This window comes from Phyllobates terribilis, unplaced genomic scaffold (genome assembly GCF_046119375.1).
Source record: "Phyllobates terribilis strain yellow unplaced genomic scaffold, ASM4611937v1 Scaffold_4__5_contigs__length_816908805, whole genome shotgun sequence".
Lineage (NCBI taxonomy): Eukaryota > Metazoa > Chordata > Amphibia > Anura > Dendrobatidae > Phyllobates > Phyllobates terribilis.
In genome coordinates, this window is record NW_027362764.1 from 802,308,128 (window position 1) to 802,334,068 (window position 25,941).

The 25,941-nt window shown below is 50.7% G+C and overlaps 1 protein-coding gene across 1 annotated transcript in view; it reads right to left on the bottom strand.

The window, feature by feature from the left end:
* Window positions 1-696: 696 nt before the first annotated feature.
* NAPRT (nicotinate phosphoribosyltransferase) overlaps window positions 697-25,941 on the bottom strand; it is a 192,165-nt gene continuing 166,920 nt past the window's right edge. Inside the window, exon 11 of the mRNA XM_073680071.1 lies at window positions 697-849. Coding sequence (XP_073536172.1) covers window positions 830-849 — 20 coding nt within the window. The 3' untranslated portion in view covers window positions 697-829. The remainder of the gene's footprint in view (window positions 850-25,941) is intronic.

Below are 25,941 nucleotides of genomic sequence, written 5' to 3' on the forward strand. Positions count from 1 at the left end.
TGACCACAAGTTCTCAATGGGATTAAGATCTGGGGAGTTTCCAGGCCATGGACCCAAAATCTCTATGTTTTGTTCCTTGAGCCATTTAGTTATCACCTTTGCTTTAGGGCAAGGTGCTCCATCATGCTGGAAAAGGCATTGTTGGGCGCCAAACTGCTCTTGGACGGTTGGGAGAAGTTGCTCTTGGAGGACATTCTGGTACCATTCTTTATTCATGGCTGTGTTTTTAGGCAAGACTGTGAGTGAGCCGATTCCCTTGGCTGAGAAGCAACCCCACACATGAATGGTTTCAGGATGCTTTACAGTTGGCATGAGACAAGACTGGTGGTAGCGCTCACCTCTTCTTCTCCGAATAAGCTGTTTTCCAGATGTCCCAAACAATCGAAAAGGGGATTCATCAGAGAAAATGACTTTGCCCCAGTCCTCAGCAGTCCACTCCCTGTACCTTTTGCAGAATATCAGTCGGTCCCTGATGTTTTTTCTGGAGAGAAGTGGCTTCTTTGCTGCCCTCCTTGAAACCAGCCCTTGCTCAAAGAGTCTCCGCCTCACAGTGCGTGCAGAAGCACTCACACCAGCCTGCTGCCATTCCTGAGCAAGCTCGGCACTGCTGGTAGTCCCATCCCGCAGCTGAAACAGTTTTAAGATACGGTCCTGGCGCTTGCTGATCTTTCTTGGGCGCCCTGGAGCCTTTTTGACAACAATGGAAGCTCTCTCCTTGAAGTTCTTGATGATGCGATAGATTGTTGACTGAGGTGCAATCTTTGTAGCTGCGATACTCTTCCCTGTTAGGCCATTTTTGTGCAGTGCAATGATGGCTGCACGTGTTTCTTTAGAGATAACCATGGTTAACTGAAGAGAAACAATGATACCAAGAACCAGCCTCCTTTTAAAGTGTCCAGTGATGTCATTCTTACTTAATCATGACTGATTGATCGCCAGCCCTGTCCTCATCAACACCCACACCTGTGTTAATGGATGAATCACTAAAACAATGTTAGCTGCTCCTTTTAAGGCAGGACTGCAATGATGTTGAAATGTGTTTTGGGGGTTAAAGTTCATTTTCTGGGCAAATATTGACTTTGCAAGTACAGTAATTGCTGTTAAGCTGATCACTGTTTGACATTCAGGAGTATATGCAAATTGCCATTACAAAAAATGAAGCAGTAAACTTTGGAAAAATTACTATTTGTCTCATTCTCAATACTTTTGGCCATGACTGTACAGCACCCAGATATATACCACATACAGTATTGCACCCAGATAAACAGCACCCAGATATATACACATACCGCGCCCAGATATACAGAACCCAGATATATACACATACCGCACCCAGATATACAGAACCCAGATATATACACATATAGTACCCAGATATACAGTGCTCAGATATGCATACATACAGCATCCAGATATACAGCACCCGGATATATACACATAGAGCACCCGGATATAGAGCATTCGGATATACAGCACCTGGATATACAGCACCCAGATATACAATATATACAGCACCCAGATATACAGTATATAAAGCACCCAGTGTAACATACCTGGCGGCGTCCTTGCATGGTGGTCCATCTCCCACTGTGCAGGAGCGCGCACTTGATCTCCTGTCCAGAATGTCTCTCTGGCTTCCCTCCATGCTGTCTGTTTGTGTCTGTCTCTGCTGCTTAAGGGCAACGCCCGATCACTTCCTGCTTTTTGTACCTGCTGTGGGTCACACCCCTTGTGCGTCCTCAGCCTATTGCTGTCTGACACTTGGTATATAGCTCAGCAGCTCCCTTCTATCCCTGCCTGAGCATAGTGTTTCCTTCAGTGTGTGCTTGCACTCTGAAGGTGCCAGGTCCCGTCTTTGTTTCCTTGTCTGCCTTTCCTGGAGGCTGTATTTCCAGGCCTGTCTGAACTTAGTCCTGTATGTCTCCTGCTTTGCGGTATCAGCTCCCGTGTCTGAACTGTGTCCTGTATGTCTCCTGCTTTGCGGTATCAGCTCCCGTGTCTGAACTGAGTCCTGTATGTCTCCTGCTTTGCGGTATTAGTTCCCGTGTCTGAACTGAGTCCTTTCTGTGTATCTTGTCTGTCCTGTCTGAACACGCTCCTTGCCTGTTCGCTCCGCCTTCTAGTGGCCGATTTCCTAGACCCGCTCCTGTGTCTGGTCTGTCCTGTCTGAACACGCTCCTTGCCTGTTCGTTCCGCCTCTCTGGGGGCCGTATTCCCAGACCCGCTCCTGTATCCCTCTGCAGTGTCGGTCTCCTCCGTACACTCAGTTCCAGTCTGAACTCTCTCCTGTCCTTTACCTGTTTTGCCTCTATGTCCGTTCCCTTCCTTTTTCTGCAGAGTCTGAACTCGTACCTAACTCCTGCTTGTTGTCTCTGCAAGTACTGTGTGAGTATCTGGCTCTGTCTTTCCCTTCCTGTCTGTTCCGTGTGAACAGAGCCCTGTCCTCCCTGCTCAGCCTTGTCTGCACTCTAGCAGTGCTTGCCTGTAACCCTCTGCCTGTATTGTTCCTGAGTCCCGGTGTGTACTGGGTCCTATCCCGCCTGTGTTCCTACCTGCTAGTGACTCCCTGTCTGCACTCTAGCTGTGCTTGCCTTTACCCCCCTGCCTGCATACCCACCTGCCTGCATACCAGTCGTGCCTGCCTATACCCACCAGTCTGTGTGCCAGCCTACCAGCCTGTTCCTGTATTCCCCTGTGTGGGTCAACAGCCGTGTCCGGGGTCTGTCCTGGAGTAGCACCTGGTCCCTCTGCTCGGTTCCTCCTTGGTGCACTGGCGTCGTATGCCGTCGTGCGACCCTGGTCGGATCGGGTGAATACTTAGTCACGCCCCTCCAGGCATTCACTCTCCGGCACGGTCCAGTGGAATCACTACCAATCACACGCACACGCCGCTTAGCCCGGGCGTGTGCATAACAACATGCTCAGGCCATGGTTCCCGTTGAGCCCCACGGCCTTCGCTCTTTGAGAAGTTTTTCCAGCGAATACATGCATTAAAATAAATAAATAAATTTTTTCCCCCCCTTTAGCTGAGTTCCAGGCGAATTACGCACCCGTCCAGATGGATCTATCAGCTCTCGTTCCTGCGGATCCGCCACGTTACTATGGGGATCCAAGACAGTGTCGTGCATTTGTGGAGCAATGCATGCTACACTTTAAGGCCTACCCTCTTTATTTTCCTTCCGATTGGGCTAAAGTGGCCTTTATGATTGACTACCTAGCGGGTGATGCCTTGAAATGGGTCACCCCCCTATGGGAAGCATGGGATCCTGTCATCCTTGACCTGCAGGCCTTCCTGGTGGCCTTTCGTATGGTCTTCGAGGACCCTAACTCTGAAGCCCCTGCTGAAGCTTCACTTCCCAATATCCCGGAGCAGCCCCGACGGGTAATGTGTGTGGGTAGCGCAATAGTCCTCCAGCCCAATGAGACTACTGCCCACCCAGAATCCTCACAGGGTGACTACGCTTTCCGGAATACTTCTCTCAACCTCAAGAGGCAGTCCAGACGTGCTAGACTTAGAGGCAAGCCGTCACGCCAGGGTCTGTCCTCCCTGAGACCTCCTGACCCCAACCTTGAAGTCCCTACTGAAGCTTCATCTCCCTGTATCCCGGAGAAACCCCAATGGGTAATGTGCGTGGGTAGTGCACCAGTTCTCCTGGCTGAAGAGACTTCTGCCCATCCAGACTCCACACAGGAGAACTTCCTGCACCCGGCATCAGATGCTTCTCTCTCTTTAACCGGTGTGCATGTCCAAGGATGCTCCAAAGCTGTGGTTACCTCAGAGTCTGTGCACCTCTACTACCTGGCGGAGGATCCCCTGTTGCCTCCTGAACCCTCCGGGATACCACTCGATGACAAATGTAGAGAGACTTCTCTACACCCGGTACTCAATACTTTGTCCGCTTCGTCCTGTGAGCCTGACAATGGGTACCCCAAAGTGGTAGTTACCTCCGAGTCTCTACACCCCTCCGACCAGGCGGAGGATCTCCAGTTGTCTCCTGAACCCTTCGGGGTGCTACCTGGTAGCGAAAGGACAGAGACTCTCCTATACTCTGTACCTGATACCTCGCTCGCTTCGTCCAGTGAGTCCAACCTAGTGTACTCCGAAGCAGAGGTTACTCCTGAGTCTCTACACCCCTCCGACCAGGCGGAGGACCTCCAGTTGTGTTCAGAATCCTTCGGGGTGCCACCTTTTGGTGAATGGACAGAGACTTTCCTATACTCTGTACCTGATACCTCGCTCGCTTCGTCCAGTGAGTCCAACCTAGTGTACTCCGAAGCAGAGGTTACTCCTGAGTCTCTACACCCCTCCGACCAGGCGGAGGACCTCCAGTTGTGTTCAGAATCCTTCGGGGTGCCACCTGGTGGTGAATGGACAGAGACTTTCCTATATCCTGTACCTGATACCTCGCTCGCTTCGTCCAGTGAGTCCGACCTAGTGTACTCCGAAGCAGAGGTTACTCCCGAGTCTCTACACCCCTCCGACCAGGCGGAGGACCTCCAGTTGTGTTCAGAACCCTTCGGGGTGCCACCTGGTGGTGAATGGACAGAGACTTTCCTATACTCGGTACCCGATACCTCGCCTGCTTCCTCCAGTGAGTCTGACCTAGTGTACTCTGAAGCAGTTGTTTTCTCTGAGCCTCTGCACTCTTCTGACCCGGCGGAGGACCTCCAGTTGTTTCCTGAATCCTCCGGGGTACCACCAGATAACAAAGAGACTTTGACTTTTCCTCATTATGTACCTGATAACCCGTCTATTTTTTCCTGTGAGCTTGACAAGATGTACCTCGAAGCAGAGATTACCCTCAAGTCTCTGTCCCCCTCCAACCCAGTGAACGACTGGTCCTCGAATTCCCTGCGGAAGATTCTGGCAGGCCTGAAGAAGAGGGGGCGTAAGGGGGGAGGTACTGTAACATACCTGGCGGCGTCCTTGCATAGTGGTCCATCTCCCACTGTGCAGGAGCGCGCACTTGATCTCCTGTCCAGAATGTCTCTCTGGCTTCCCTCCATGCTGTCTGTTTGTGTCTGTCTCTGCTGCTTAAGGGCGGCGCCCGATCACTTCCTGCTTTTTGTACCTGCTGTGGGTCACACCCCTTGTGCGTCCTCAGCCTATTGCTGTCTGACACTTGGTATATAGCTCAGCAGCTCCCTTCTATCCCTGCCTGAGCATAGTGTTTCCTTCAGTGTGTGCTTGCACTCTGAAGGTGCCAGGTCCCGTCTTTGTTTCCTTGTCTGCCTTTCCTGGAGGCTGTATTTCCAGGCCTGTCTGAACTTAGTCCTGTATGTCTCCTGCTTTGCGGTATCAGCTCCCGTGTCTGAACTGTGTCCTGTATGTCTCCTGCTTTGCGGTATCAGCTCCCGTGTCTGAACTGAGTCCTGTATGTCTCCTGCTTTGCGGTATTAGTTCCCGTGTCTGAACTGAGTCCTTTCTGTGTATCTTGTCTGTCCTGTCTGAACACGCTCCTTGCCTGTTCGCTCCGCCTTCTAGTGGCCGATTTCCTAGACCCGCTCCTGTGTCTGGTCTGTCCTGTCTGAACACGCTCCTTGCCTGTTCGTTCCGCCTCTCTGGGGGCCGTATTCCCAGACCCGCTCCTGTATCCCTCTGCAGTGTCGGTCTCCTCCGTACACTCAGTTCCAGTCTGAACTCTCTCCTGTCCTTTACCTGTTTTGCCTCTATGTCCGTTCCCTTCCTTTTTCTGCAGAGTCTGAACTCGTACCTAACTCCTGCTTGTTGTCTCTGCAAGTACTGTGTGAGTATCTGGCTCTGTCTTTCCCTTCCTGTCTGTTCCGTGTGAACAGAGCCCTGTCCTCCCTGCTCAGCCTTGTCTGCACTCTAGCAGTGCTTGCCTGTAACCCTCTGCCTGTATTGTTCCTGAGTCCCGGTGTGTACTGGGTCCTATCCCGCCTGTGTTCCTACCTGCTAGTGCCTCCCTGTCTGCACTCTAGCTGTGCTTGCCTTTACCCCCCTGCCTGCATACCCGCCTGCCTGCATACCAGTCGTGCCTGCCTATACCCACCAGTCTGTGTGCCAGCCTACCAGCCTGTTCCTGTATTCCCCTGTGTGGGTCAACAGCCGTGTCCGGGGTCTGTCCTGGAGTAGCACCTGGTCCCTCTGCTCGGTTCCTCCTTGGTGCACTGGCGTCGTATGCCGTCGTGCGACCCTGGTCGGATCGGGTGAATACTTAGTCACGCCCCTCCAGGCATTCACTCTCCGGCACGGTCCAGTGGAATCACTACCAATCACACGCACACGCCGCTTAGCCCGGGCGTGTGCATAACACCCAGATACACAGTATCTAATATGGTAGATCAGCTCAGCTGGCTGCACATAGAGGTAGTCACAGGAACACTGTCTCTTTATATCTCCTGTGGCTTATTAAGAGTTCGGCATAAACCACGGCAATGTTAGCAAAACAAAAATGGCCACCCCAGCCTAACAGGAAAAACAAAACATAACGTATGGCACAGTCCTGTTGCTACGGGTAACCGCCTGCTTCAGGAACAAGCAACCCAAGGTTTAGCTTTCCTTCACATGACAAAACAGCTCCAGAGCTTTCACTTCCATGCCCTCCCCACACCAAATGCTCTAAAAGGCTAGGATTTTATCCTCTGACCTCCTCCCTCTCTACAGGTGTTTAATCACCCTAACAATAAACATGGATGATTAACCCCTCATCACTTTGTGTGCTGGAACATTTTTCCTATGTTTATATTACTGGAGCTAACAATCTCAGTGCCGCACATCTTCTCTCCAGTAGTTTACCAGTGACTTTGTCACATATCTCCCCCCTCTGTCCAAAGCCGTAGGTTTTGGCACCTTCAGACACCAAACATGGAAGTCTAAACTCAGCATCTGCTCTACCATGCAGCTTCCGAGGCTTGTGTTCCACATGAAAGATGAAGTCCTGTAGCCCTGAGTTTCAACTCTTGGATTGCCATCAGTGCTTCAAGAGGCCATTTGGCCATTGATGTCTTCGTGCCCTTAAGAAGGTTGGTCAGGGGTGCGGCTATCATGGTGAAATTTGGGATACACCGCTGATAGCATCCCACCATTCTCAGAAATGCCTGAAGCTGTTCCTTGGAGACCAGTTTTGGCCAATTTTGGACTGCCTCCACCTTATTCACTTGCGGCTTCACTTTACTTCTTCCGATGATGTAGCCCAGGTATTTTCGCTTTTTTTTCCCGATGATACACTTCTTTGGGTTTATGGTAAATCCCCCTTTCCTCAGCGCATCCAGCTCGGCCTGGACCTTCTGCACATGACTTCCCCAGTCCAGGCTGAATATCACAATATCATCGAGGCAAGCTGTGGCATACTTTTTGTGAGGGGCTAAGATCCGGTCTATGGCTTTCCGGAAGGTAGCTGGGTCTCTTTGCAGGCCAAATGGGCTTCTAGTATACTGGAAGCAACCGTCAGGTGTAAAGGAGGCAGTCTTCTCCATGGCGCTTTGAGAGAGGAGGATTTGCCAGTAATCTTTCGTTAGGTCCAGGGAGGTGATGTATCTGGCTGGCCCTAGCTTCGATATGAGTTCATCGTCACGGGGTATCAGATACATGTCAAATTTAGCCCCTTCCTTAGAAATCACCTTGCAGCGGGCTTTGGGATTTTATACGGCTTTGTTTCACATGCACATGTGGTTCTGTCAGGATTCAATGTTCACCAACCTGCGTACTTCTTGGTAACTCTGAAAATTGGTCCTGGTTCCGCTAAAGCAGTTCTTGGCACTGTTGTTTCTGGTGACAGTGTCTCTGCCACGGTGACACACTTAGTGCCACCTTCTGGTCTGTCCAGTCAAATGGAGTTTCAACATAGTTTCTGTGTTGCCCTGCCTTGACAGATAGCGGCACGAGAGGATTTTGGAAGGGAATGGTGGTAGCGGTTAACTGACAGGTGGGAATGTACCTGCAATACTGTAGGATTTCACGGTGACATCTGGGCCAATAGTAATTCCGCATGACCCGCTCTTGAGTTTTGTCCACCCCCAGATGGCCACCCAAGACATGTGAATGGGCCCTGACCAACACCCTTTGTTTATAGAGTCCTGGTACCAACAATTGCTCCACTATTTCCTCCCTCACCTTAGCAACACTGTACAATAAGTCCCCACTCAACATGAAATAGGGAAACCTGGTGTCAGCCCCCGAATCCTGTGCTATGCCATTTATAACGGTTACCTTACTGAACGCCTCTTTTAAAGTTAGGACCCTATGTTGGATGAACCTCAAATTTTCTCTGGTCATCCCTATCTTAGGAATGTCTGCCTCAGGGGATACGATCTTCTCCTCTTCACACACCACACTGAAGGGAAACTCATCAGACTCTGGGGTTGGTGAGACGTTTTTAGGGCCAACCCATTTCTTACCCGAGCAATCGTGGTCTCCACCCCTCCCCCACAAAGTCCCAACCTATGATAATTGGGTGCAATAAATCCTGGACCACGTCGACCTCATGGGACTCAGTACCTCGGGCCGTCTCATTGACCTCTCTGGCCACCGGATAGTCTTTAGCATCCCCATTAATGCTGCGAACATCCACCTTCTTCCCAGGGATTTATTGGAAAGGGAGTGTGGCCCTCACGAGGGTCACCAAACTCCCTAAGTCTAGTAGTCCAGTCATTTGCAGGCCATTCACTTTTACAGGACAAGCTTGAGACCCCTCGCTGGGTGGATAGTCCACGCTGAAAGCTGGGTATGCTTAGTATGAACACTGGCGTACTATGATACAATTCATTTGCTTGGTGGTCAGGGGACAATGGGGAGCTATATGTCCTGGGTTGTGACATCTCCAGCAAATTACATCCCCCGATGAGAGCCTTGGCATGACCTCTGCCGTCCCCTTGGACTTTGGACGCCCCAACCCCTTTTTAACCTCCACCCCCAGTATGGAGTGAGTTTCCTCCCCAAAGACGCGTCGACCCCCTGATACCTTTCGACCAGTCCGACCAAGCCATCGGCATTCCGGGGAACTCCGTGGGCAACCCAAGTCTGCTTGGAAGGAAGTGTACAAACCGGTCCATTAAAACTCGCTCTGCCATCTGCGCTGGGGTAGAGGACTCCGGCTGTAACCACTTTTGGATGAGGTGGAGCAGATCAAACATTTGGGAGCGAGGGGGTTTGTCATGGTGATATGCCCAGCGGTGGACCCAATGTGTCCTGACAGACATTGTCCCCCCCAAGAGTTCCAAAATTTCTGTTTTCTTTTCTTCATATTCTTTGTGGTCCTGTAAGGCTAAATCATAGTAGGTCTTTTGTGGCTTCCCCGTTAAGTTTTCCCATGTACAATCTTTTGCCCGCTCTTGTCGCCTTCAACTGAAGAACATCTCTAGAATCTGCCCCTTTCTCACCATGAAAACAGCAAAAACCCTCACTGTCACCCTGATCCACTCCCGCCTTGACTACTGTAACTCTCTATTAATTGGCCACCCCCTTACTCGACTCTCCCCTCTCCAGTCCATCCTTAATGCTGCAGCCAGGGTCATCTATCCGGCTAATCGTTACTCAGACTCCTCCGCTGTGTGCCAGTCATTGCATTGGCTGCCCATACATTAAAGGATCCAATTTAAATTGCTTGTTCTCACCCACAAAGCTCGGCACCCCCCTACATCTACTCCCTCATTACTATCTGCCTAACCGTTCACTACGCTCCGCAAGCAACTTTCGACTAACATCCGCACTAATCCGTACCTCCCACTCCTGGCTCCAAGACTTCTCCTGCTGCACCTATTCTCTGGAATGCTTTTCCCTAAGAAATTAGGACTAATCACAACTTACACAGTTTTAGGTGCTGCCTAAAAACACGTGTTTAGGGCGGCCTATCACGTTCCCTTATGAAAGTACTTTTTATATATTTATAGCCCATTCACTATTTGTCCAAACATAATTCTCCATCAAACTCCACTGCACCCAAAAGCACTACAAATACTGGCTGGTGACTGCTCAATCAGCCTTTATGTATTCCCCGTTCCCTCAAGATGGCTGGACCATCACTGTAAATAAGCACCGGGACTTTCTGATCACACCACAGCTGCCCCGCCTTCACCACAGATACCTCCGCCCACACCACAGGTGATCCCATCCACACCACAGCTGCCCCGCCTTCACCACAGCTTCCCCCGCCCACACCACAGCTGATCCCATCCACACCACAGCTACCCCCGCCCACACCACAGCTGATCCCATCCACACCACAGCTGCCCCGCCTTCACCACAGCTTCCCCCGCCCACACCACAGCTGATCCCATCCACACCACAGCTACCCCCGCCCACACCACAGCTGATCCCATCCACACCACAGCTGCCCCGCCTTCACCACAGCTTCCCCCGCCCACACCACAGCTGATCCCATCCACACCACAGCTACCCCCGCCCACACCACAGCTGATCCCATCCACACCACAGCTGCCCCGCCTTCACCACAGCTTCCCCCGCCCACACCACAGCTGATCCCATCCACACCACAGCTACCCCCGCCCACACCACAGCTGATCCCATCCACACCACAGCTGCCCCGCCTTCACCACAGCTTCCCCCGCCCACACCACAGCTGATCCCATCCACACCACAGCTGCCCCCGCCCACACCACAGCTGATCCCATCCACACCACAGCTGCCCCGCCTTCACCACAGCTTCCCCCGCCCACACCACAGCTGATCCCATCCACACCACAGCTGCCCCCGCCCACACCACAGCTGATCCCATCCACACCACAGCTGCCCCGCCTTCACCACAGCTTCCCCCGCCCACACCACAGCTGATCCCATCCACACCACAGCTACCCCCGCCCACACCACAGCTGATCCCATCCACACCACAGCTGCCCCGCCTTCACCACAGCTTCCCCCGCCCACACCACAGCTGATCCCATCCACACCACAGCTACCCCCGCCCACACCACAGCTGATCCCATCCACACCACAGCTGCCCCGCCTTCACCACAGCTTCCCCCGCCCACACCACAGCTGATCCCATCCACACCACAGCTACCCCCGCCCACACCACAGCTGATCCCATCCACACCACAGCTGCCCCGCCTTCACCACAGATACCTCCGCCCACACCACAGGTGATCCCATCCACACCACAGCTTCCCCCGCCCATACCACAGCTGATCCCATCCACACCACAGCTGCCCCGCCTTCACCACAGCTTCCCCCGCCCATACCACAGCTGATCCCATCCACACCACAGCTTCCCCCGCCCACACCACAGCTGAGCCCATCCACACCACAGCTTCGCTGCCCACACCACAGCTGATCCCATCCACACCACAGCTTCCCCCGCCCACACCACAGCTTCCCCCGCCCACACCACAGCTTCCCCCGCCCACACCACAGCTTCCCCCGCCCACACCACTGCTGTCTGCGCCTACACCAGGCTCTGCGTGTACAATGTCTATAGACAGTGAGCTGCTTATCACAGGAGGGGGCGTTTACTAGTGTAGTTCAGCAATGTTAATCTCTTAGTGACAAATCCTTCACAGTTAGTAAAAAACAGCAGCACTTTGACAAGTGACACATCCCTGAATTCTGTGTCTCAGCCTCCATCTCCTGTTGTCTTCACATTACATAGAAAAAAAGCTGCTGACAGATTCCCTTGAAACCTCTAGAAAACTGGGACTGAGACATGAAACATGTTCAGCCACATATAATTTTATTCTGTTACAAATTTGTTGAATAGGAAGAATCGTTGGGACCTGAGGTAGAATGATTGTCAGGAGAAGAGGAGGTGATGCTGCCATGAGTCCTGTGTCTGCTGGCAGTAAAGCCTCTCGAGAGCATTCATGTGCGGGGGCTTCTCATCCATGGAGGGGATCACTCACAATGTGCGGGGGCTTCTCATCCATGGAGGGGATCACTCACAATGTGTGGGGGCGTCTCATCCATGGAGGGGGTCACTCACAATGTGCGGGGGCTTCTCATCCATGGAGGGGGTCACTCACAATGTGCGGGGGCTTCTCATACATGGAGGGGTCACTCACAATGTGCGGGGGCTTCTCATCCATGGAGGGGGTCACTCACAATGTGCGGGGGCTTCTCATCCATGGAGGGGGTCACTCACAATGTGCGGGGGCTTCTCATACATGGAGGGGGTCACTCACAATGTGCGGGGGCTTCTCATCCATGGAAGGGATCACTCACAATGTGCGGGGGCTTCTCATCCATGGAGGGGGTCACTCACAATGTGCGGGGGCTTCTCATACATGGAGGGGGTCACTCACAATGTGCGGGGGCTTTTCATCCATGGAGGGGGTCACTCACAATGTGCGGGGGCTTTTCATCCATGGAGGGGGTCACTCACAATGTGCGGGGGCTTCTCATCCATGGATGGGATCACTCACAATGTGCGGGGGCTTCTCATTCATGGAGGGGCTCACTTACAATGTGTGGGGGCGTCTCATCCATGGAGGGGGTCACTCACAATGTGCGGGGGCTTCTCATCCATGGAGGGGATCACTCACAATGTGTGGGGGCGTCTCATCCATGGAGGGGGTCACTCACAATGTGCGGGGGCTTCTCATCCATGGAGGGGGTCACTCACAATGTGCGGGGGCTTCTCATACATGGAGGGGGTCACTCACAATGTGCGGGGGCTTCTCATCCATGGAGGGGGTCACTCACAATGTGCGGGGGCTTCTCATCCATGGAGGGGGTCACTCACAATGTGCGGGGGCTTCTCATACATGGAGGGGGTCACTCACAATGTGCGGGGGCTTCTCATCCATGGAAGGGATCACTCACAATGTGCGGGGGCTTCTCATCCATGGAGGGGGTCACTCACAATGTGCGGGGGCTTCTCATACATGGAGGGGGTCACTCACAATGTGCGGGGGCTTTTCATCCATGGAGGGGGTCACTCACAATGTGCAGGGGCTTTTCATCCATGGAGGGGGTCACTCACAATGTGCGGGGGCTTCTCATCCATGGATGGGATCACTCACAATGTGCGGGGGCTTCTCATTCATGGAGGGGCTCACTTACAATGTGCGGGGGCTTCTCATCTATGGAGGGGATCACTCACAATGTGTGGGGGCTTCTCATCCATGGAGGGGCTCACTTACAATGTGCGGGGGCTTCTCATCCATGGAGGGGGTCACTCACAATGTGTGGGGACTTCTCATCCATGGAGGGGATCACTCACAATGTGTGGGGGCTTCTCATCAATGGAGGGGGTCACTCACAATGTGTGGGGGCTTCTCATCCATGGAGGGGGTCACTCACAATGTGCGGGGACTTCTCATCAATGGAGGGGGTCACTCACAATGTGCGGGGACTTCTCATCAATGGAGGGGGTCACTCACAATGTGCGGGGACTTCTCATCCATGGAGGGGGTCACTCACAATGTGTGGGGGCTTCTCATCCATGGAGGGGGTCACTCACAATGTGTGGGGGCTTCTCATTCATGGAGGGGCTCACTTACAATGTGCGGGGGCTTCTCATCTATGGAGGGGATCACTCACAATGTGTGGGGGCTTCTCATCCATGGAGGGGATCACTCACAATGTGCGGGGGCTTCTCATCCATGGAGGGGGATCACTCACAATGTGCGGGGGCTTCTCATCCATGGAGGGGGTCACTCACAGTGTGTGGGGGCTTCTCATCCATGGGGGGGTCAATCACAATGTGTGGGGACTTCTCATCCATGGATGGGATCACTCACAATGTGTGGGGGCTTCTCATCCATGGAGGGAGTCACTCACAATGTGCGGGGGCTTCTCCTCCATGGAGGGGGTCACTCACAATGTGCGGGGGCTTTTCATCCATGGTGGGTCAATCACAATGTGTGAGGGCTTTTGTCACGGGTGTGTCAGTTGTGACAGACAGTCGCTCTGGAGCCGGTTGTAGAAGATCACTGCGTTTGGCATTGCAGACGCCTTCTTGATTCCCTCATCTCTGTAGTATAGTTTTATCCTTCTTCATTTAGGACCCAGCAGTGACCTCCACCTTCTGCTGCTGATTGACACACGTTTGCTGGGAAGTTAAATAGTCTCAGTTTCTCCAGAGAGTCGCTGGTGATAGTTCTATGTACCCCTGTGTAGGCTTGGAGCACTAGCAGTCGGCTAGTTTCTTCTCTGGTACCCTTGGAGGACAGTTGTTATCGCTCTAGTGTCTGCTCAAGCTAAGTGTATCCCCTTTGTTTGTCTACCTTGTTGTCTTTAGTTTGTAGTGGGGCTTGACTTGTGCTCACCCTGTCCCCTCCCTATCTAGGGCCAAGCTCTAGGGACATTCAAGGCTTAGGTTCCTGCTTGGCGATAGATGTGGATCCTATATAGGGACGATAGGGTAGGCAGGGTGATATTACATCTGCCGAGGGGTCTCCACTCCCCCTTTCCCTAGTGTTTGGTCTTCCACCTCCTTTTCCCTTCATGTTGCACTTAGTCTTTCCTACACCTTGCGTGACATTATCGCCAGCCGTGCATAAATAAAAAAAAACTGACACAAGGTTTTATTTGTGTGTGTTTTTTTTGGGTGTTTTTTTTTTTTTCTTTTGGTTCATGGATCCTGTTGCAATGCTGGCAGAGCAGCTGCACAGGCTGTCTCTGGAGGTGACTGACCTCCACTCTGTGGTTCAGCAGCAGCAACAGCAGGTCCCTAATCTTGGGGTCTCTGCGGGTAGGCCGGTCCAGCTTGAACCCAAGGTTGCCCTCCTGGACAGGTTTTCAGGAGGTAGGGACAATTTTTTTGTGTTCAAGGAAGCCTGAAAATTGTATTTTAAATTTCGTCTTTACTCCTCTGGAGATGAGATGCAGCGAGTGGAAATTGTGATCTCACTGTTGCAGGGAGATCCTTAATCCTGGGCTTTCTCTTTGCCACAGGGTTTTGTTTGTCTCTAGTCAGTGGAGGGTTTTTCGGGGCTCTAGCCCTCATCTATGATGACCCTGACCTGCATTTTTGTCTGGTTTTGAGGACGTTTTTTTCTGAGAGGGGGTGTCAGGATTTGCCTCCTCATCGTGCTTATGACCTGACCCCCGGAGCTAAACTACCAAAGTCCAGACTGTATAATCTTTCTGGCCCTGAGAGACAAGCCATAAAGGATTTCATTGCGGAAAGTCTGGAGAAGGGACATATCAGACCCTCATCTTTGCCCGTGGTGGCAGGGTTCTTCTTCGTGAAGAAAAAAGATGGCGGCCTACGTCCCTGTTTAGATTTCCGGGAATTTAATCAAATTACCATCCGTGATCCATACCCTCTTCCTCTGATTCCTGATTTGTTCAGCCAGGTTGTAGGAGCTAAGGTATTCTCCAAGGTGGATTTAAGAGAAACCTACAATCTGGTTAGAATCAGAGAAGGGGATGAATGGAAAACAGCGTTCAATACCCCAGAAGGACATTTTGAGAGTCTGGTTATGCCTTTTGGTTTGACCAATGCACCTGCGGTGTTCCAGCATTTCATAAATGATATTTTCCATCATTTGGTGGGGAGGTTTGTGGTGGTCTATCTGGATGACATTTTGGTTTACTCACCTGATTTTGAGACACATCGGGGGCATGTTAAACAGGTGCTTCAGATATTAAGGGATAACAAACTATATGCTAAACTAGAGAAATGTCTTTTCACCATCCAGGAGATAGAGTTTTTGGGGTACCTGTTGTCATCTTCGGGTTTTCAAATGGATCCGGAGAATATCCGAGCTGTCCTTGATTGGAACCATACCGAGAACCTGAAGGCTCTACAGCGTTTTATGGGCTTTACTAATTTTTACCGGAAATTCATCCAAAATTATTCGGTAATTGTGAAACCTCTCACTGACATGACTAAGAAGGGGTCTGATTTTTCTAAATGGTCCAATGCTGCCCTGCAGTCTTTTTCCTCCCTAAAGAGCTGTTTTGCCACTGCACCTATACTCAGTCAACCCGATGTTTTGCAATCTTTTATCGTGGAAGTTGATGCGTCGGATGTCGGGGTTGGGGCTGTGTTGTCTCAGGGTCCATCCCCTGGTAAATGGCGTCCATGCGCTTTCTTTTCCAAGAAATTATCTTGGGCTGAGAGAAATTATAAAGTGGGTAATAGGGAACTTTTGGCGATTAAATTGGTGTTCGAAGAATGGTGACATTGGTTGGAGGGGGCTGTCCATCCTATTACTGTTATCACTGGCCATAAGAACCTGTCATATCTTCAATCGGCTAAACGTCTCAACCCTAGGCTAGCCAGATGTTCCCTGTTTATTACTAGGTTCAATTTTGTTGTCGTTTTCCATCCAGGGGTCAAAAACGTCAAGGCTGATGCTTTGTCCCGGAGCTTCCCTGGTGGTGGTGACCATGAGAACTTTGCCTTGATTTTACTGAAAGGGGTAGTCATTTTGGCTCTTTATCCTGAACTGGAGGGTGAGGTGTTGGAGGCTTAGGGGGACGCCCCTGCCTCCTGCCCTTCGGGGAGGTTATTTGTACCATTTGATCTGCGCCACAAAGTAATTAAGGAACATCACAACTCTGTGCTTGCTGGTCATCCAGATGGTAATGCAACTGCAGATCTCCTTTCTCATTGTTTTTCCCGGGGTTGCATCGGGATGTGATTGAACATGTGTCTGGTTGTAGTATTCGAAAGTATCGCATACCCGTACGTCTGGTACTCTTCTTCCACTACCTATTCCTAGCAAGCCATCAACACACTTGTCCATGGATTTTATTACTGACCTGCCGGTATCTGCAGGCAAAACTGTGGTTTTGGTGGTAGTAGATAGGTTCAGTAAAATAGTTCACTTCGTCGCATTACCGGCACTTCCCAATGCCAAGACACTTGCTCAGGTGTTCATAAATGAGATCGTGAAGCTTCACGGGGATCCCTCTGATGTTTTGTCAGATAGGGGGACCTAGTTTGTTTCCAAGTTCTGGAAAGCATTCTGTTCTCGACTGGGGGTGCAGCTGTCCTTTTCCTCTACCTTCAATCCTCAGTCGAATGGGCAGATCGAGCGCATTAATCAGAATTTAGAGACCTACCTCAGGTGTTTTGTCTCCGAAAATCAGAAGGATTGGGCATCCTACTTACCGCTGGCAGAATTTGCTATTAATAATCATTGCCAAGAATGTAACGGCAGGTCACCGTTCTTTGATGCATACGGTTACCATCCTCAGTTTGGTACTTTTAGTGGGGGAGGGGCTTCGGGAGTTCCTGAGGAGGAACATTTTGCTTCGTCGCGTTCCTCGGTGTGGCGGGGGGGGGGGGGGAGGGTTCTGAGTAATTTGAAGATCATGGGAGACAGGTACAAACGTCTGGCTGACAGGAAACGCTCGCCAGGTCCGGACCTATGTGTCAATGACTTTGTGTGGTTGTCTACCAGGAATATCAAGTTGAAGGTTCCTTCCTGGAAGCTGGGACCTAGGTTTATTGGTCCCTATAAAATAACCACCGTCATTAACACAGCAGCGTTTCGTCTTGAGCTTCCTCGGGCCCTTAAGATCCACAATGTGTTTCACAGGTCTCTGCTCAAAAAATATGTGGTACCTCTTGAGTCCTCTCCCCTGCCGCCACCCCCAATCATTGTGGATGGTAATTTGGAGTTTAAGATTTTGAGGATTGTAGATTCTCACCTCCAGCGTCGTTCTCTACAATACTTGGTGCACTGGAAAGGCTATGGTCCAGAGGAAAGGATGTGGGTATCGGCATCAGAGGTGAATGCCTCCAGGCTGGTTCATTCGTTCCACACCTCTTTTCCTGAGAAACCTGGTCCTTAGTGTCTGGAGGCCACTCGTAGACGGAGGGGTAATGTCACAGGTGTGTCAGGTGTGACAGACAGTTGCTCTGGATCCGGCTGTAGAAGGTCACTGCACTTGCCATTGCAGACGCCTTCTTTATTCCCTCCTCTCTGTAGTATAGTTTTATCCTTCTTCCTTTAGGAACAAGCAGCAACCTCTACCTTCTGCTGCTGATTGACACACCCTTGCTGGGAAGTTAAATAGTCTCAGCTTCTCCAGAGAGTCGCCGGTGATAGTTCTATGTACCTCTGCGTAGGCTTGGAGCTCTAGCGGTCGGCTAGTTTCTTTTCTGGTGCTCTTGGAGGACAGTTGGCATTATCTCTCTGGTGTCTGCTCAAACTAAGTGTATCCCCTTTGTTTGTCTTCCTTGTTGTCTATAGTTTGTAGTGGGGCTTGACTAGTGCTCACCCTGTCCCCTCCCTATCTAGGGCCAAGCTCCAGGGACATTCAGGGATTAGGTTCCTGCTCAGCGATAGATGTGGATCCTATATAGGGACGATAGGATAGGCAGAGTGATATTACATCTGCCTAGGGGTCTCCACTCCCCCTTTCCCTAGTGTTTGGGCTTCCTCCCCCTTTTCCCTTCGTGTTGCATTTAGTCTTTCCCTCACCTTGCATGACAGCTTCTCATCCATGGAAAGGGTCACTCACAATGTGCGGAGGCTTCTCATCCATGGAGGGGGTCACTCATGATGTGTGGAGGCTTCTCATCCATGGAGGGGATCACTCACAACGTGTGGGGGCTTCTCATCCATGGAGGGGATCACTCATAATGTGTGGGGGCTTCTCATCCATGGAGGGGACTTCTCATCCATGAAGGGGATCACTCACAATGTGTGGGGGATTCTCATCCATGAAGGGGATCACTCACAATGTGCGGGGGCTTCTCATCCATGGAAGGGATCACTCACAATGTGTGGGGACTTCTCATCCATGGAGGGGGTCACTCACAATGTGTGGGGCCTTCTCATCCATGAAGGGGATCACTCACAATGTGTGGGGGATTCTCATCCATGAAGGGGATCACTCACAATGTGCGGGGGCTTCTCATCCATGGAAGGGATCACTCACAATGTGCGGGGGCTTCTTATCCATGGAGGGGACTTCTCATCCATGAAGGGGATCACTCACAATGTGTGGGGGCTTCTCATCCATGAAGGGGATCACTCACAATGTGCGGGGGCTTCTCATCCATGGAAGGGATCACTCACAATGTGCGGGGGCTTCTCATCCATGGAGGGGGTCACTCACAATGTGTGGGGGCTTCTCACCCATGGAGGAGATCACTCACAATGTGCGGGGGCTTCTCATCCATGGAGGGGGTCACTCACAATGTGTGGGGGCTTTTCATCCATGGAGAGGGTCACTCACAATGTGCGGGGGCTTCTCATCCATGGAGGGGGTCACTCACAATGTGTGGGGGCTTCTCACCCATGGAGGAGATCACTCACAATGTGCGGGGGCTTCTCATCCATGGAGGGGCTCACACACAATGTGTGGGGGCTTCTCATCCATGGAGGGTGTCACTCACAATGTGCGGGGGCTTCTCATCATGTACGGGATCACTCACAATGTATGGGGGCTTCTGATCCATGGAGGGGGATAACTCACAATGTGCGGGGGCTTTTCATCCATGGAGGGGATCACTCACAATGTGTGGGGGCTTCTCATCCATGGAGGGGTTCACTCACTATTCTGCCTAAGAGCAAAGAATGGGATCTAAATCTTCTCCAAGAACAACTTCTTCCATCATCCAGGATAATGTGGTGATGATGCTTTTCCCCCATGAAGGAGATTGTGTCACAAGGTAAAAGTGAGAACTAAGTGTCTCCGTGAACAAATCATTGACATTTTAGTTCCAGGAAACTCCCCAGATCTCATCCCATGGAGAACCTGCAAAAAGTGACAAAAACCCAGAAATTGTGGTAATCTCTGAGATGAGAACAGGTGGCCATCAGTCATGATGTCCTGAAGCCGATATCCAGGTGGGCTACCTTACTGCAAATGACGGCCATGTGGTCACTGCCCCTGACTCGGATTAGGGGCATAATGGTTAGTTACGGACCCTGTAGAGGATGTTATGTTTTGATGGAGCGGATGTAATGAGACGTGACGCGTTTCGGGCTCTATGTTGGAGTGGAGCTCCTGTTAGGGTTGGGGGGTCATTGATATTTCTTGTCTGGGGGGGTGGTGGCTGAGTCTGTGACATCAATGTGGAGGAATGTGTGATGCGTCCCTGCTGTCTTTAGCCCAGGGCGGGAGGATGACAATGGCAGCTGAGTCCTCTCCCCGGGCCGCCCCCGCACCCGTTACTCCAGAAGCTGCGGCCTTTGTGAGCAGAAGAAAAGCTCCATTCAGAGCCGCGCTGGTGTCATTGTCCTCAGCAAGAAATAAGGCGAGGCAGCGGCTCCCGGGGGACGGGATGAGGACAGATCTGTCCTGTGAAGTGGGAGACGAGAAGAAAGCCGAGCATTGAGCGTGCACATCACAACCCACAACCGGGTCACCCCGACGCATAAGGAACATGTGACGTCAGCACGGCATCAGCACTTGTCCTCTGTTATTAGCCAATCCAAAAGTGTACAACAATCTATTACTCCCTGTTATCAGCCAAGAGTAGGTCACTGCTGGAGAGGTGCACACAGTTTATTGTTCCCTGTTATCAGCTCATTTATTCTAGGCTGAGTGTAGTTTTCTTCAATGAGATACGTTACAAGAAGAGCACAAATCCTGCTGTACCACAATCATATACAGTGATGTGAAAAAGTGTTTGCCCCCTTCCTGATTTCTTATTCTTTTGTCTCTTAAATGTTTCAGATCACAAAACAAATGTAAATATTAGACAAAGATAACGCAAGTAACCACAAAATGCAGTTTTTAAATGAAGGTCTTTATTAAGGGAAAAAAAAATCCAAACCTACAGGGCCCTGTGTGAAAAAGTGATTGCCCCCTAAACCTAATAACTGGTTGGGCCGCCCTTAGCAGCAACAACTGCAATCAAGCGTTTGTGATAACTGCCAATGAATCTTTTACGTCTTGGAGGAATCTTGACCGCTCATCTTTGCAGAACTGTTGTAATTTAGCCACATTGGAGGGTTTCCGAGCATGAACTGCCTTTGTAAGGTCCGGCCACAGCATCTCAATCGGATTAAGGTCAGGATTTTGACAAGGCCACTTCAAAGTCTTAATTTTGGTAGACAGCAAAATTCATGGTCACATTTACCACGGTAAGTCTTCCAGGTCCTTAAGCAGCAAAACAGCCCCAGACCATCACACTACCACCACCATATTTTACTGTTGGTATGATGTTCCTTTTCTGAAATGTCGTGTTACTTCTACGGCAGATATAATGGGACATACACCTTCCAAAAAGTTCAACTTTTATCTCGTCAGTCCACAAAGTATTTTCACAAAAGTCTAGACAATCATCAAGATGTTTTCTGGCAAAACTGAACAGCCTTAATGTTCTTTTTGCTCAGCAGTGGTTTTCGTCCTGGAACTCTGCTATGCTGCCATTTTTGCCCAGTCTCTTTCTTATGGTGGAGTCATGAACACTGACCTTAACTGAGGCAAGTGAGGCCTGCAGTTATTTGGATGTTGTTGTGGGGTCTTTTGTGACCTCTTGGATGAGTTGTCGCTGTGCTCTTTGGGTCATTTTGGTCGGCCAGCTACTCCTGGGAAGGCTCACCAACTGTTCCATGTTTTCGCTGTCTATGGATAATGGCTCTCACTGTGGTTCGCTGGAGTATCAAAGCTTTAGAAATGGCTTTTTTAACCTTTTCCAGACTGATAGATCTCAATTACTTTGTTTCTGAATATCTATGGATCGCAGCATGATGTCTAGCTTTTGAGGATCTTTTGGTCTACTTCACTTTGTCAGGCAGGTCTTATTTAAGTGATTTCTTGATGGAGAACAGGTGTGGCAGTAATCAGGCCTGTGTGTGGCTAGGGAAATTATAATGATAATAATTTTTATTTATATAGCGCCAACATATTCCGCAGCACTTTACAATTAGGTAGGGACATGTACAGACAATAAAAACAATACAATGTATCACATTTCACCAGTTACAGGAGGAGTGAGGGCCCTGCTGGCAAGTGTACAATCTACAATTGAACTGAAGCACAGTTAATTTATTTTTTAAGGAGGGGGGGGGGGTGAATCACTTTTTCACACAGGACCCTGTAGGTTTGGATTTCTTTTTACTTTAATAATAAAGACCTTCGTTTAAAACCAACATTTTGTGGTTACTTGTGTTATCTTTGTCTAATATTTACATTTGTTTTGTGATCTGAAACATTTAAATGTGACAAACATGCAAAAGAATAAGAAATCAGGAAGGGGGCAAACACTTTTTCACACCACTGTAGATATAGTGGGGCATGCTGGGGGTTGTAGTGTCACAACATCTCTAGAGCCGCAGGAGACAAGCGCTGCTCCTTTCTAGCCCCATCCGTCCAGGAAAATCAGCGCAGCTCCCAATCAGGAGCCCTGTGCAGGAGATCCTAATGGCCACAGGAGGGCGCTGCATAGGAGCAGTATTTAACCATATAAATGGCTTTAGCCAGTGATCCCACCCAGGTTGTTAATCTGAGATTATAGAGAGAGGAGCCTATTAATATTGTCATGGTAATCTGCTTTTTATCCGGAGCGCTGGGAAGCAGCAGCTGCCGCCTCCTCCATCGCCACCAGTCCCAGGGCGAGCTCAGCCGCTATCTGCCAGACACAGGGGTCAGGGGGCCACTTTCATCCCTGCTTCATGAGGCAGCTTAGAGGACCCCCATTATACCCTCAAACAATTATCCCGGACTGATGTATAAAGAGGGAAAGTAGCAAGTTAATCACCGTATGATCAGATATCGTGAACCGTGGCGCCGCTTGTTACACCAGTGATCTCCAACCTCATACAATTCACATTAATAAACGCTCCCAATGGAAATGGCCAGAAGGTGGCGGACTGCAGCGACCTCTAGTGGACAGAACAAGTACAGACCATATTGACTCACCCCCTGGGCCATGTTGTGCTGCGTTGCGCATGCGGGGGATACCCGGAGCCGGATCCGATGGGGGTAGTAGTCTTCTTGTGGCGGTGACCCGGTCCGTGCCCAGGGTGTCAAACTAAGTGGCGGTGCTTGGCATAAGATGTTGTTTTGTTCGACTACGCCACCCGTTGATTGCGGCTATGAAGCCGCCGCTGCAGGGCAGACCGCTGAGGCCGGTGGTACGGTGGTGCAGCGTGGATGGTATAACCCCCAACGGGAGGGGTATAGCCTCAGGGCAGCTGGCGAGGCAGGGAGAAATGATGGTGGTCGTGGTGGTGTGACAAGGAATCACTGAGACGTGCGGTTGCAGTTTTCACAGCTTTACTCACAGTTCTTTATCAGGTCACTTGTGCGCAGTAAGGACCACCCGAGCCGTGCTGCGCCCACCAGGTGAGGGACTCGGCTAACTCCCAGGCAATTCCGGAGCGTGGTCCTGAGCTCCCCTCTCTTCCTTCCTACTGGCCGTCCCCACTAGGGACCCACCTCTGTCCGGCTCCCTCGGGCCTTCTGGTGGTGAAACCTTTCCCGATTTCCCTGACCCTATATGGTATGCCTTCCTGGTGGATATCGTGAGGGGTCGCGCCAAGACTTGACCACGACCTCCGGTTCCTGGCTGAGGATAATTGGCCTCCACCAATTTGGGATCCGGTACCCTTCTCTGCCAACCCTTCACCCGTTAACTCGTGGGATCTTAGGGTTCCTTCTTTTCTTGTGTCTCTGGGCCTTTCCTGGTGTTCCTGTTACTTCTTCTTCCTTCTCTCTCTCTCTGCCTTACGTCTCCTCTCCAGGCCTGGCTCTGGAGCTGGGCCCAGACTGAGCCACAGCTCCCTGTCAGCCCTCTCTGGCTGAACTCCTCTCTGAACTCCCTCCTGTCCTAAGATGGTGCCCACCTTATATACTCCCTTCTGACACCCGAGCCCAGGTGACTAGCACCCAATGGGCTCCTACCTATGCCCAGAGTCCCTCCCCTCTCTGCTCCTACACCACTGGGATGTTCCTCCCCCCTCCCCACTCCAGCCGGGGACAGAAGCTGTCGTACCTGCACATCTATCTGGTGGGAGTACCGTTGGTCTGTCCCCCGGAAATGGGGTGAGTGTAGTGCATGCAGCTAACTGAGCTATGTTCCACACTCCATCCTTACCCGGGAGTGGAATACCACACCTCTGGGTCGAGGTGCAATACCCCTGTAGCAGCCGAGTCCTCGGGGTGCTACATTATCATACAAGGAAAACTGCTACCCTCATTACACGAAGGCAGCGGGCACTGCCAGCGGCTGTAACACTACAAATCTCAGCATGCCCTGACAGCCACTTATGGTATTGCACCTGAAGAGTCACATGTTGAGTATAGCTGCCATAATGGAATCTAGAGGGTTAATTATAGAGAGTGCAGAGGATGGTTTTACCCCCGCATCCAGATAGAAGGAGCTCACAGCATACAGATTTATACAGCCACCACTAGAGGGAGCTCACTACATACAGATTTATACAGTCACCACTAGAGGGAGCTCACTACATACAGATTTATACAGCCACCACTAGGGGGAGCTCACTACATACAGATTTATACAGCCACCACTAGAGGGAGCTCACTACATACAGATTTATACAGCCACCACTAGAGGGAGCTCACTACATACAGATTTATACAGACACCACTAGAGAGAGCTCACTACATACAGATTTATACAGCTACCACTAGGAGGGAGCGCACTACATACAGATTTATACAGTCACCACTAGGGGGAGCTCCCTGCATACAGATTTATACAGCCACCACTAGGGGGAGCTCACTACATACAGATTTATACAGTCACCACTAGGGGGAGCTCCCTGCATACAGATTTTTACAGCCACCACTAGAGGGAGCTCACTACATACAGATTTATACAGTCACCACTAGGGGGAGCTCCCTGCATACAGATTTATACAGTCACCACTAGTGGGAGCTCACTACATACAGATTTATACAGCTACCACTAGAGGGAGCTCACTACATACAGATTTATACAGTCACCACTAGGGGGAGCTCCCTGCATACAGATTTATACAGTCACCACTAGAGGGAGCTCACTACATACAGATTTATACAGTCACCACTAGGGGGAGCTCCCTGCATACAGATTTATACAGTCACCACTAGAGTGAGCTCACTACATACAGATTTATACAGTCACCACTAGGGGGAGCTCACTACATACAGATTTATACAGCCACCACTAGGGGGAGCTCACTACATACAGATTTATACAGCCACCACTAGAGGGAGCTCACTACATACAGATTTATACAGCCACCACTAGGGGGAGCTCACTACATACAGATTTATACAGCCACCACTAGAGGGAGCTCACTACATACAGATTTATACAGCCACCACTAGAGGGAGCTCACTACATACAGATTTATACAGTCACCACTAGAGGGAGCTCACTACATACAGATTTATACAGCCACCACGAGAGGGAGCTCACTACATACAGATTTATACAGCCACCACTAGAGGGAGCTCACTACATACAGATTTATACAGTCACCACTAGAGGGAGCTCACTACATACAGATTTATACAGTCACCACTAGAGGGAGCTCACTACATACAGATTTATACAGTCACCACTAGAGGGAGCTCACTACATATACATTAATACAGCCACCACTAGGGGGAGCTCACTACATACACATTAATACAGCCACCACTAGGGGGAGCTCACTACATACAGATTTATACAGTCACCACTAGAGGGAGCTCACTACATACAGATTTATACAGTCACCACTAGAGGGAGCTCACTACATACAGATTAAATACAGCCACCACTAGGGGGAGCTCAGTACATACAGATTTATACATCCACCACTAGAGGGAGCTCACTATATACAGATTTATACACCCACCACTAGAGGGAGCTCACTACATACAGATTTATACAGCCACCACTAGGGGGAGCTCCCTGCATACAGATTTATACACCCACCACTAGAGGGAGCTCACTACATACAGATTTATACAGTCACCACTAGAGGAGCTCACTGCATACAGATTTATACAGTCACCACTAGAGGGAGCTCACTACATTCAGATTTATACAGCCACCACTAGAGGGAGCTCACTACATACAGATTTATACACCCACCACTAGAGGGAGCTCACTACATACAGATTTATACAGCCACCACTAGAGGGAGCTCACTACATACAGATTTATA